Source organism: Thalassophryne amazonica, chromosome 7 (assembly GCF_902500255.1).
Source record: "Thalassophryne amazonica chromosome 7, fThaAma1.1, whole genome shotgun sequence".
Lineage (NCBI taxonomy): Eukaryota > Metazoa > Chordata > Actinopteri > Batrachoidiformes > Batrachoididae > Thalassophryne > Thalassophryne amazonica.
Window position 1 is genome coordinate 7,031,993 of NC_047109.1, and position 12,872 is coordinate 7,044,864.

Sequence of the window (12,872 nt, forward strand, 5' to 3'; positions counted from 1 at the left end):
CCTGTATTTTCATTGAATTAGTTCCTGAGGCAGCCATTCATTATTTGTTTTATATTACAGCTAAAATAGATGCTTGTCATTTGATATTATATTAATCTAAAAACATCAGAAAAAGGACTTACGTTTTGGTGCGTCACTGCTGCTTTGACTTCAACAATTCAACATGAACTTTAAAGGACTAACAAGAACTAATTAAACTAAATACAGGAACTAAATGGAGGAGAAAAACACCAACAATACTTATTAGTATTGTTGGTGTTTCTGAGAGGATATCTGAGACAAAATGGCAAACACCCAAACCAACATACAATCGTCCTGCACCTCAACAGAGAGCAAGTGGCTTATGACGACTGAACTAATGAATGACAGGTGTGCAGCAAAAGAAGGTGAAGCTGAAGCTAACAGCAGCATGTAAATAAGAGAACACATGGAGATACATAACTAAATCAGAACAGCAAAAGGTGAGTAGGAGAAATAATAACTAAAAACCAACCAACACCAGAGGAAGAGAAATACACATATGGAAATAAAAGACAACCTCAGAGGAAACCACTGACAAAGAAACATCCATGAAAACAACCAAACAAGACAATCACAAGAAAACCATGAACCAAATCCAGAATACAACAGATCAAATGAGGAACTGAGAGCCCTTAATACACACATGAAGTGAGAGGAACACCAGGGCACAGACCACAAACTGACACAGACACAAACACAGCTGATCCAGACACATCATAGAATCAACACCTGACACACAAAACACAGAGAGCGAATGGAGAATTACGTGCATGACACAAACATGCGCGGGAGACAGGGCGATAGGTGCACATGTACACACACATGCAGGAAGTGGGGAGCCAGGTGCGCACGAGTGACAGAACAGACACAAGACACGGCACAAAAATGAATAAAAATCCATGATCAGACAGCCACACAACAAGCACATTCTCATGAAATGGTTCATGTGATATCTAACACAATCTTATGTGCAATATTTCTTGCAGATTCCTACAAATATCCTGTAGCACATGAGCCTGTTCAGTCCTCTACAGTGCAGAACTTAGGGTTAGGATTCAGGTTATAGCTGGATAAGAGACATAGCTGGTGATTATGTGAGATTTATACAAATTATTATGCATTACTTTTCCTACATTTAATTTTGAAAAAATGAATAACAACATAATCTGTATGTAATATAATATATCTTTGTGTGTGTGTGTGTGTGTGTGTGTGTGTGTGTGTGTGTGTGTGTGTGTGTGTGTGTGTGTGTGTGTGTGTGTGTGTGTATCACAGACGGTTGTTTGCCATTCTTGCTGTTGCAGCTGCACTGAGCGCCGCCACAGTGGAGAGGATGTTGTGGGTGTACAGACATAGTGAGGAAGTTTGATACATGATCCCCCTGCTAGCAGGATTCCAGCCACATTTGTGTTCAGACGTTGGCAGATCCCGCTCAAATCCATCTGAAATCTGGCCAGATAGGAACAATCTGACTTAATCTCAAACGATTTACACTGTTGAGATTCAGAAAAAACAAACAAACAAACAAAAAAAACCCTTATCTGGGTTGAAGTGGGTTCAGCCTAAATCCTGCTCAAGCTAACCACAGTCTGAACAGTCCTTATTGCCACATTCTGCCAGCGAAAACAAACACACTCAGCACGATCTACTAAACACTCCCTCCAAAGTGGGAATGCTATTTTAGATGGAACTGTTCCAGCTCACACTCTACCCGTCGAACACCGCCACTGCTGCATCTGTTACGGTAGAACCAAGACACAGTTAGGATCCAAAATCCAGAGAGACTGAATGAACTCGAATAATGATTTGTTATGACAAAACAGATCATTAGAATATTGCACAATAATGGAGGAGGAGACATAAGAGCAGGGAGCCACTGACTTGCCCAGAATTGTTTGTGGACAGAGGACCAGGACCAGAAGGCCGCGACGGAGCTGACAGGAGGCAGGAACGCTGGAAGTACATGAGAGAGAGTTGTCAAAAAACAGGTATATACGGAGTCACGAGAGATAATCAAAAATAACATCCAAGTCACAGGACTGAGTCCAGGTACCATGAGGCAGAGCTGAGTTTCTGGTGATTGTGGAGAGGCAGGACCGGGGTTTATATACAGGTGATTGCAATCAGCTTCGTTCAAGGATTCAAAGGAATTTTATTGTCATATGCACAGAAGAACATGTTCCCTGCACAATGAAATGTGTCTACTGCATTTAACCCATCCTAATTGCCAGTAGGAGCAGAAGTTGTCATTAGGCGCCAATCAGCTTTGTGACATGGCGCCTGATCAAATATTTATTTTATATATATATATATATATATATATATGAGGTCTGTCCATAAAGTATCGTACGTTTTTTTTTTTTTTTTTAACTATATGGATTTGATTCATATGTTTTCACGTCAGACAAGCTTGAACCCTCGTGCGCATGCGTGAGTTTTTCCACTCCTGTCGATGACGTCATTCGCCTGTGAGCACGCCTTGTGGAAGGAGTGGTCCCGCCCCGTCGTCGGATTTTCATTGTCTGGAAATGGCGGAATGATTTGGGTTTTTTTTCCATCAGAATTTTTTCAGAAGCAGTTAGAGACTGGCACCTGGAAACCATTCGAAAAATTTATCTGGCTTTCGGTGAAAATTTTACAGGCTTCACAGAGAATAAGGTCTGTTAGTACAGCTTTAAGGACCCCTTTAAGGACGCTCGGCACACCGCGCTCCGAGCTGCGACGACGCGGCACAAGCCACCGGACCATTTCTAAATGGATGGCTCTGTGGATACGAGACTGTCGTGTGCTCTTTCTCTGGTTATCACAAGAGCTGGACATCAGCCATTTTCCGGCAGATTTCACTTTTAACAGGAGATTTTGTCATGGAAAGCCGCGCAGAGGCTTCGCTCATCACGACCGATTCGTTTTGGAAGCGAGACAAAGGAACACCTTCGTTTCGGCTCGTCAGAGGACAAGTTCAGAAATGCCTATCTCAGCTTTCAATGCTTACCAGTCGAGTGAGTTATAAGAGAAATTGTGGAGAGCTGGGCATGTCCGAACTTGTCCTCTGGCACGCCGAAACGGAGGCGTTCTTTGTCTCACTTGAACAGTGAATCGGTCGTGACGCACAAAGCCTCCGTGCGGCTTTCCACGACAAAATCTCTTGTTAAAAGTGAAATCTGCCAGAAAATGGTTGATGTCCAGCTCTTGTGATAACCAGAGAAAGTGCACATGACGGTCCCAGCTCCACACAGCCATCCATTTAGAAATGATCCTGTGGTTCGTGCCTGTCGTCGCGGCGCACCGAGCGCCATTGTGGGCCATCCTTGAAGCTGTAGTAATAGTCCTTATTCTCTGTGAAGCCCGTAAAATTTTCACCGAAAGCCAGATAAATTTTTTCGAATGGTTTCCAGGTGCCAGTCTGTAACAGCTTCTGAAAAAATTCTGATGGAAAAAAAAACCCAAATCATTCCGCCATTTCCAGACAATGAAAATCAGACGACGGGGCGGGACCACTCCTTCCTGTGTGCTCACAGGCGAATGACGTCACCGACAGGCGTGGAAAAACTCACGCATGCACACAAGGGTTCAAGCTTGTCTGATGTGAAAACATATGAATCAAATCCATATAGTTTAAAAAAAATAAAAGGAGATAGGAGTGTCTTCTTTAGAATATGAAATGGAGTTTAGATGTGATAAGGTGACATTAGTGCTGGGATTTGTAAACGAGTTGTTATTGCACATGATATGTGGACATATTAATAATATTGCACGTGATTTGTGGACATATTATTGCATGTGGTTATTTCACAGTGTTATTGTACAGCCTGACCCGCAGCAGGGAGGAACGACCTGCGGTATCGTTCCTTCTTGCACTGAGGGTGCCTCATTCTGTCACTGAACGAGCTGGTCAGCTCCACTACAGTCCGGTGCAGAGGGTGAGAGCAGTTGTTCATGATGGATTGGAGCTTGGTTAACATCCTCCTCTCTGCCACCTCCTCCAGAGAGTCCAGAGGACAGTCCAGGATAGACCTGGACTTCCTGACCAGCTTGTTCATTCTCTTTCTCTCCCGCTCTGTGCTGCCCAGGGCCCAACAGACGACAGCATAGGGTATTACTGTTATTGAGTAGAAAATTGAGCTTCGCTGCTCCTGTCAGCTGTTTCTCTGCCGGAAGCTTTGTAATAAACAGGAGCTTCCAGCAGGGGCCAGGGCACTCAAAGACGGAAGTGCTGACTCATTGTTTGGGTATGTGGTCGCTTTTGATGCAACCAGAAGTGATTGTGGTGTTAAAACTCAAATCAGATTGTTCGTAGTTGCAAGTGTACCGGAGACAATACTGGAAGTTATCGGTTATGGTGCGTTTCCACATAAGCAAGACGCCTTACGAATGTCATGTTTCTGTCATTCGTGACACATTCCTGGCATTCTTAACGTGACTTAAAGCATCTGAATATGTTTCTTAATAGGGCGTGACATTCTTGATATTCGTGGAGCATGTTTTTGGCTGTCAAAAAATCCTCCACGAATGTCACACACCACCCTCATTTCATCTCACGTCATGGAGGTCGCAACTGTGCGTGTTGATCCGTCTTGATGAGTAGTGATCCTTAATAGAATGTGACAACATTCGTAGTGGTTCCTGTGATGGTTCTTGGAGTCCAAACTGTCACGTGTTATTACGATGTGACACGGAAACTGTCAAGTTTTGACACGACTTGTAACGCGGCATCACATTTCACTGCGCGCCACGACGAATCAATTTTCTGTCACGTGCAAACAATTAAACTCGGCTCCACAGCGTTTAGTTTGATGCGGTATGCTGAAGAGGAACAGTGACGCGAAGTCAACCAAGTGTCATTCCACAGTTCCTGCTGAAGCTCCTCAGGACGCTCCTGCAGGTGTTCCACCTGCTGTTGTAACCGATGAGCAGGATAACAAGTCTGAGCCAGAGGAGCGAGAGGAGACTCACGTGCAGCCAGACATCTCTGCACCTCCTCCAGTCCAGCGGAGGAAGAAGCGTGTGCACAATTAAACCCTGCTGCACCGCATTCAGTTTGATTGCTGACACCAAGTCAGCTAAAAGTCTCATTTCAGTGCTCTTCAGCACGCTCCTGTAGGTGTTCCACCTGCTGCATGTGCCTGATGTTTAGGAAAATGCACGAGACGAGAGCCGCATGAAGCCACACATCTGGCTCTGTCCGTCTCCTCCTCCTCCTCTCTACGCCACTTCGTGGCACAGAGCCGAACTACGCATGCAGTCACAAAGTTCTTCTGAAAAACTGCAGTGATCTGAATTGTTAGCAATGGTTGGATGAATATGGGTGTGTGTGTAGAGACAATTCACCTCATTCACAATCTGACAGACCTTAACGAAGCGTTGTTACACGCAACAGTGCACAACAATGCAGAACATTATTCTTGGCCGTGCGTAATGGTTTCAATTTTCAATTTTTTCAATTTATTTTCATTTATATAGCGCCAAATCACAACAGAGTTGCCTCAAAGCGCTTCACACAGGTAAGGTCTAACCTTACCAACCCCCAGAGCAACAGTGGTAAGGAAAAACTCCCTCTCAGGAAGAAACCTCAAGCAGACCAGACTCAAACGGGTAACCCTCTGCTTGGGCCATGCTACAAACATAAATTACAGAACAATTCACAGAACAATTCACGGCCGAATATACACAGGACAGGACAGGAGGGTCGCCAACACAAATACAACTCCCATCTCTGGATGGAGCTGCACTTTAAACAGAGAGAAAAAACAGAATCAAGCATCAGAAAGACAAAAAATACAGTATCATTTGCCAGCATTAAACAACAAGAAAAACAGAAGAAATACGAAGGTGATCGCCGGCCACTAGCCCTAAACTTCACTAAAAGACCCAGAATTTAGGTCAAGTTGAGGCTCCAATTACCAATGGTTCCTGATAATTCTCCAGCAACACGTGCCATTAATCGTAACGCGTGGTAACAGGTTGCAACAGTTCCTGAGGACACCTGAATGATTCTGCCCCGAATCATCACATTCGTGATTAGCGGCCAAGAATGTATACTTCCTGGCATTCGTGAGTTGTCATCATTATGTGTAAATGCAGCATTATCTGTAGCTTCCGATAAATTTTTGGGTGGTTTATCGGTTTAGCTTTATAAAAGATAACTTTTCAGTTAGCTGATTATCTGTTATCTAAGCTAACTTTTTGGTTAGCTGTGCCCACCACTGTGGCCTACGCAAAATGTATGATGGCCTTCCCAGAGTGGTAGCTATAGCCAGGCAGGCATCAATGAAGAATTACACAGGGGTTAAAATTAAAAACATTCTTTAATCATATTGAAACGTATACTACATTATTTGATCATAAACATTCTAAAAAGGTATAGTTTTGACTATCTGTGACTGTATATCTGGAGACTTTTAAGACCAGATTGAAGACACATTTTTTTCCCTGTTTTATCTTTAGTATTTTATATGATTGTGTGTCTTCTTTTAGTCCTTTTATTTATTTTATTCCTTTTACTTATTTATGTTTTAAGCAGCCGGTCAGCTCTGTGTCAGTCTGATCCTGTCAGATCTCAGAAGCTAAGCAGTGGGGCATCTGGTTTGTACCTGGATGGGAGACCTCTTTGGAACACCAGTGGCTGTGTGTGTTTCTCCAGGTAAAACTGGAGTTGCGTCAGGAATGGCATCCAGTGTAATACTTGTGCCAAATACCAATGCAGATCTGGCTGTATCTGCTGTGACGACCCCAAACAAAATGGGAGCAGCTGTATGGACAACAACAACAACTTATTTATGTTTTTAATTTTTTATTGGGTTTTTAATCCTAATTCATTTTATTCTGCCTTTTAAGTGATGTTTGTGAAGCACCTTGAGTCGACTAGTCGTGATTTGGCGCTATATAAATTAATACATTTGAATTTTGAATTTGAATGTCATGGAGTTATTGGGTAAAAACAGCAAAAAATGTGGCAACGCTCAATTTCAGTTGAAGTCAAAAGTTAAAGTTACTCCAGCTTTCGTAAATAGTAATGAAAATTTTTGGTTGAGCTAATATGATTAATCAGTGGAATAGTTTTGACCTTTGTTGAATCATTTGGATTCTATGATATAAAAGATGGTGCAGACTGTTCTTTTTTACAACTCCTATTAACTCAACCAGTAATTTGCAGTGTTAATTAAGTACCAAAACCCTGCTTGGTCCATGGACTAAATTGGTCATGGGTGGTCTTGAAGCACACACTATGGCGTCAGATCAGTGACAAAACCCCAATCGCGTAAAAAATGCATTCTTGTGTAGATTTTTAACTGTGCGTGCAAATAATCACTCTGCGCGTGGGCGCAAAGGTGCTGCTAGCGAGGACCAGCGCTCCCCCTGCCCGCTTGAACTTGATTTCTGCTCATGTGCAGAGAATTCCTGTTTGATCACTTGAAGCTAATGGCACTATGGGGGAGGGAACCATGTTGGCACTGGCTCTCCTGTGACTGGCCGTGTCTGGAGAGCGAGGTTTGATTGACAGCCCTCCTCTCCGACGCGGAAGTCAGTCGAAGACAACGGTGTTAAGCGATTATCACCTCAATTCTGCTTAAAACTTCACTTGAGTCATCATCTATCTCAGCAACAGATCTCTGAAGCTTCTGTACAACAATCATTTCCACATAAATTCAGCATTATTTCATAACAAATTACAGAAAGTCTTAAAAATCACCTCCTGACACTTGTCTGCAGACTGACTCTGTCCACCCAAACTGATAAAAGGGAATAATGTGATTATTAACCATCAGATGACAAATTAAAACCTCTTAAATCACGTGCAAACCATGACGCCACCACCTCCCTGAAGGAGACAACGGCATCTCCTTTTATTAATAATAATAATGATTTATTTATTTATGAATCAAATGTAAACAAAACAGGTCCTGTACAAAGTCCTGAAATACTGCATACGTGAAAATACAAATACAAGAACATAAGGGGCTTATTGAATATTGTTTAAAAATAATAAAAGAAAAGAAAATATAGGCCAACCAAACATTTACAAATCAAATTTGTCAATAAAAGAAACTACTTTTAAAACATTACAATAGAGATTTATTATTAAGTTTAAACTCATTTCTCCGGTGAGTAATGTTTTTAGGACTTTCTGTAATTTGTTATGAAATAATGCTGAATTTATGTGGAAATGATTGTTGTACAGAAGCTTCAGAGATCTGTCGCTGACATAGATGATGACTCGAGTGAAGTTTTAAACAGAAACAAGGTGATAATCATTTAACGCCGTTGTCTCCGACTGACTTCATAGAGGAGGGCTGTCAATTAAACCTCGCTCTCCAGAGACAGCCAATCACAGCAGAGCCAGTGCCGATATGGTTCCCTCCCCCATAGTACCATAAGCTTTGAGCAATTGAGCAGGAATTCTCTGCGCGAGCAGAAGTCAACTTCACGCAAACAGAAACAAACTTTGCACGAGCAGAAATCAAGTTCGAGTGGGTGAGGGGAGCGCTGGTCCTCGTGCACAGTATCTTTGCGCACGCACAGAGATAGTTTGCACGCCGGAGTGATTATTTGTGCGCACGCAGTTAATATCTACGCGGGAGCACATTTTTTACCTAAGTGGGGTTTTGTCGCTGATCTGACGCCATAACTAACCACTAAACACTGCCTGATGTTAGCTTTGAAATCCTTTAAAATATGCTGCATCATGTTTCTTCTATTTGGCGTGTACATGGTCCAAAAATAAATCTCCTCATGACACCATAATTGACTTTTCTTTCTTTTTGTTTTTTTATTTGTCATCAGTAGGTTGAGATATAACCGACCAACTGATTTGCTTAGAGAGTAAGATTCAGTTAATATGTGAAAAAAGACAAATGGAAGATCAAACGCTCATGCAGTCATTGCGTTCTCATGACACATGTCATATGTCACACAAAAAAAGCATTTTGGATGGAAAAGCCGCTATCTTGTTTTTGGTGACATCAGCACCGCCTACTGTCTGACGAATACATGGGATATGTATGAATTTTTGTGTATTATTGCAAATGGTCTGATACAGCGGATGAATGATTGATGATAATACAATAACATGCTTTTGGAGGGCGGTATGTATTTTCAAGAGGCCCAATGTCCATGCCCAGTCGCCCAAAATGACCGATATTCGCCCTCGTCTAACTTGGGCGAGGACGGAGAGACTCTGAAAATGCATACCGCACGACAACTGCATGTTATTTGTAGTATTATCACTGACTGAGATACACAACACGTGGAATCACATTAACAATATTTAATGTCATTTCAAAACGCACGACACCCAGCAAACGCGGACATAAAAAGTTGACTCACTTTAACTTTTGTCGTGTTGGCTGGTACCGCACTGCTCTCTAAATTCAGCAGGGGGTCCTCATCAAGCTGGCTGCTGTTCATTGTGGTACTATCTATGAGAAAATCATCTGGAATATCCATATTGGGACCAACACACACTTCTTGCCTTTTCATCTTTTCCATTGCTGACAATTCTTGGGCTATGTGCACTATGGCGTCATCAGTTTATGCGGTATGCCTGCAGTAACGGGCGGGTATTGGGATACCCGCCCGTTACTGCAGGCAGGTATAGCCAGAGTAGTGTAAATGTAAATCTGTGCTACCGGCCCAGCAACGCCTCAGTAAGTGGTAATAATGCCTGATATGCTTGTTCATGAAGCTGTTGATGGTGGTGCAGCAGTGCTGGGTTAACTCCTCGCTCTTCGTTCCTTAAGTTGTCTAAGCAAACTACATGGATTGACAGCCAGAGACTCATATGGAGGTCTTTATATGCTTATATCGTACTGAAAACACGGCTGTCTGGTGTCTTCTAACGTCATCTAACGTCAAAAACAATTTGCAGACCTTTCTAAAAGATCTGCAAATTGTTTTTCTTCCAACTTTAGGCTTAGGAATGCCAGGCCCTTTAAAAGTAAGATAAATTGGCATACTTTTAAGATTGACTTCCAGCACCAATCGTCCACGTCTTGGTTTGGGTTGTACTGAGTCAGTGATGACATCAGGTGGAGCGATAGTCCTCCTTCGATTCTGTCTGTCATGTGTTGGGAAAGATTTGACTTTATATCCTTTGCATCAATCACACCAGCGTCTACAGAGTGATTCTATACTAATGTAATTACAATGGCAGCAAAATCTGGCCATATCTTAGCCAGATTTGCTCTGTTTATAATTCCGTTGCTGCCTGAAGTCTTCCAGAGACATCAGGTAGCTGATGTCAGTGTTCACTTGGGGCAAAGAAATAATGTAACTTTTGAAAACATTGTACATTGTAGAAAGTCACACAACATAGAAAGCTTAAGAAATCCAGATATCCAAAAGATATTAGTGTATGTCAGTGTGATGTTGGAGCTTGTTTGTTTTGAATTCTGCTTTGGCAGGTGCAGTACTAATGCCAAGATCCAGACCAAGTGGAATGTCAGAAATTCCCACCTGAAAATTCCCACTTCCATTACTGAAATGTGAAATGAGTAGAAACAATAACAGGTCCCACAGCAGTAGCAGCACAGCATCACTTGCATATTATGAGTTTCAAATAAGTGCAAAAGAAGAAGAAAAACTGAAAAGAAAATTAAAGTCACGCAAAACCGAGCCTGCCTTGTGTGATGTATTCTGTGAGGGTGTCACAAAAACAAAACATGAGACTGGACTGAATTAGTTTTGTATGATTTACAATACATTTTATTTGGTGGTTGGATAATTATATACAGGGACTCTGTGTCTGCTGCCATGGCAACAACTGTCTGTGGCCTCAGTAGGTGTGTGTGGTCCAAGTTTTCCACGCAGTTAAAGGTCTGACAATTTCAAGGAGGAGGTGGTAAAAGTCAAAGGTATCGCCACCAAGAGGTGGGTTTATGCAATTACACTTAAAATCCCAAAAGGTCAGTAACAATCAGAGAGGGTCCCCCTCATTGTTGTGTGATGGATTGTGACACTGACAGTGACACTATCATCCAGTCATCTGTAAAAAAGAACTCAAAGGTACTGATTGTGTTTTTGTAGAAATCTGTTTGTGCCACACTTTACAGAGCGAGCAGGTCGTGCCGCAAGACGTCAGTGTCTCGCTGCATGTTGTGTCCTGAGATGTGTGTTTCTTTCCCCACAGGGATCTGCGGTGACTGTAGGCGTATGAGCGGAACAAGTGAATGGCTGTTTTGTTGCGTCTCGTTGTGATGTGTGCGTCTGGTTGTCATCCTCACCGCTCCCTCTTGCTGTCCTCTGTGTGTGTGTGTGTGTGTGTGTGTGTGTGTGTGTGTGTGTGTGTGTGTGTGTGTGTGTGTGTGTGTGTGTGTGTGTGTGTGTGTGTGTGCCCTTTCCCACCTTACAGGAGATTTGGATGGCCACTGGTGGGACCACACGTCTTGGCATAGCAGCGAGGCCTCCCCAATGTCTTTGGTGAGACATGTGGAGACCCGCATTGCCCTCCCCCGCCTCCCCTCTCCGTCTCTCTGCCTCTCTCTCTCTGTTTCTCTGTCCTTTCCCCGCTTCCTTCTCCCACAGACTTTTTTTGTCATTCCACAGTTCCTTTGCTTTATTTACATCTTTGCATGTTGTTTTTCTGTTTTTCTTTCTGTTTTTATCCCACACTTGTAGGGGACAGTCAAAGGGGAAAAAGAAAAACTATTGAGCAGTCATTTATGTCCGAGCCGACACACACCTTATCTGAGAGGCAAAAGAAAATGGTTCGCTTTGGGGGACAATCATTTGAAGAGGACTTGGGCTGGTGCGAGCCGCAGGTTAAAGACTCTGGAGTTGATACGTGCAGTAGCACGACCCTAAACGAGGAGCATAGCCATAGTGAGAAGGTACTGAGACCACCTTATTTACGACCTACTCATCCAGTCTTTGTTTGCTGTCTCTCACTAAATGTAAATAGGTTTTTTTGGGGGGATTTTCTTTGTACAAACTGATATTTTTTTCGTTCCTTTTGGCTCCTCCTTGCTGGGTGTTGCTGATGATGGAGGCACACCCTCTTTGCTTGCTCTACTGTACTTTTTTCTTTTTTTTTTCCCCCTCTGGACAGATTTGACACTGTAGTTGTAACAGAACTGACACACGTCCTCTCTGTTTGTGGTGCACACCAGAATGTGGGTCTGTCCTACAGCTGCATGCTCGTTCTCCACCGTATGTTGTGTTGTTGCTCCGCCAGCGGCCCTGTGTGAGCGCAGTACAAACACCTTGACTCAGGCCCGTCCCCTCTCACTTTTGCTGCCCTGCCCCACAGCACCCAGTCCAGACCGCTGTCCAACTTTCCACTTACTTCTAATCCAAAGCCCAAGTGACTGTCAACACACCAAATAGGGACGATTGGATTTGTTTGGATAAAGCATCTGTTTTTCTTTTTTCCCTTCCACTGCTGCGTCTGACTGTGGTTTCACCTTTTCTGTGGGTTTCATGGCTTTGTTCTGTTGTCCATTTCTGATCTCATTAGTTTGTTTCTGTTGTAGTTCATCATTTCCCCCTTTTTTTTCTGTCTGCTTTTTCTCCACACCTCCACTTCTTGGTGGTTCTGTGAACTCCTGATTCAGTCTCCAGAGCTGGTCTGAGGAGGAGCAGGGTTGCTTTTTGTTTGTGCATGAGACGCTGCATGACCTTCACGCCACCCTCACACCAGTGGGTTCACACAAGCTCAGGAAATCCTACGTCTGACCGCTGCTGAGTTGTTTTCTGTGTGAAGTGACCCGGTGCACGTGCAGCACACATGATTGGAGAGAAGAGCAAGAAGATGAATTTGTTTCAGATGGGAACAATGAATCGCTTGTGCCAGAAAAGATCAGGAATCAACCCAAAATTGATTCTAATTCATAATACAATTGATGAATAGTTTTATT

The 12,872-nt window shown here is 43.0% G+C and overlaps 1 protein-coding gene across 44 annotated transcripts in view; it reads left to right on the forward strand.

Annotated features, from left to right (window-relative positions):
* The window catches only part of rims2a (regulating synaptic membrane exocytosis 2a), a 725,652-nt gene that overhangs the window by 405,639 nt on the left and 307,141 nt on the right, over nucleotides 1-12,872 (forward strand). For 31 of the 44 annotated variants that reach the window (XM_034173774.1, XM_034173776.1, XM_034173775.1 and 28 more), the window contains one exon: nucleotides 11,635-11,846. In XM_034173774.1, coding sequence (XP_034029665.1) covers nucleotides 11,635-11,846 — 212 coding nt within the window. Of the gene's footprint in view, nucleotides 1-11,368; nucleotides 11,437-11,634; nucleotides 11,847-12,872 lie in introns of all 44 variants that reach the window. The other 13 variants (XM_034173773.1, XM_034173780.1, XM_034173800.1 and 10 more) reach the window with 1 other exon arrangement.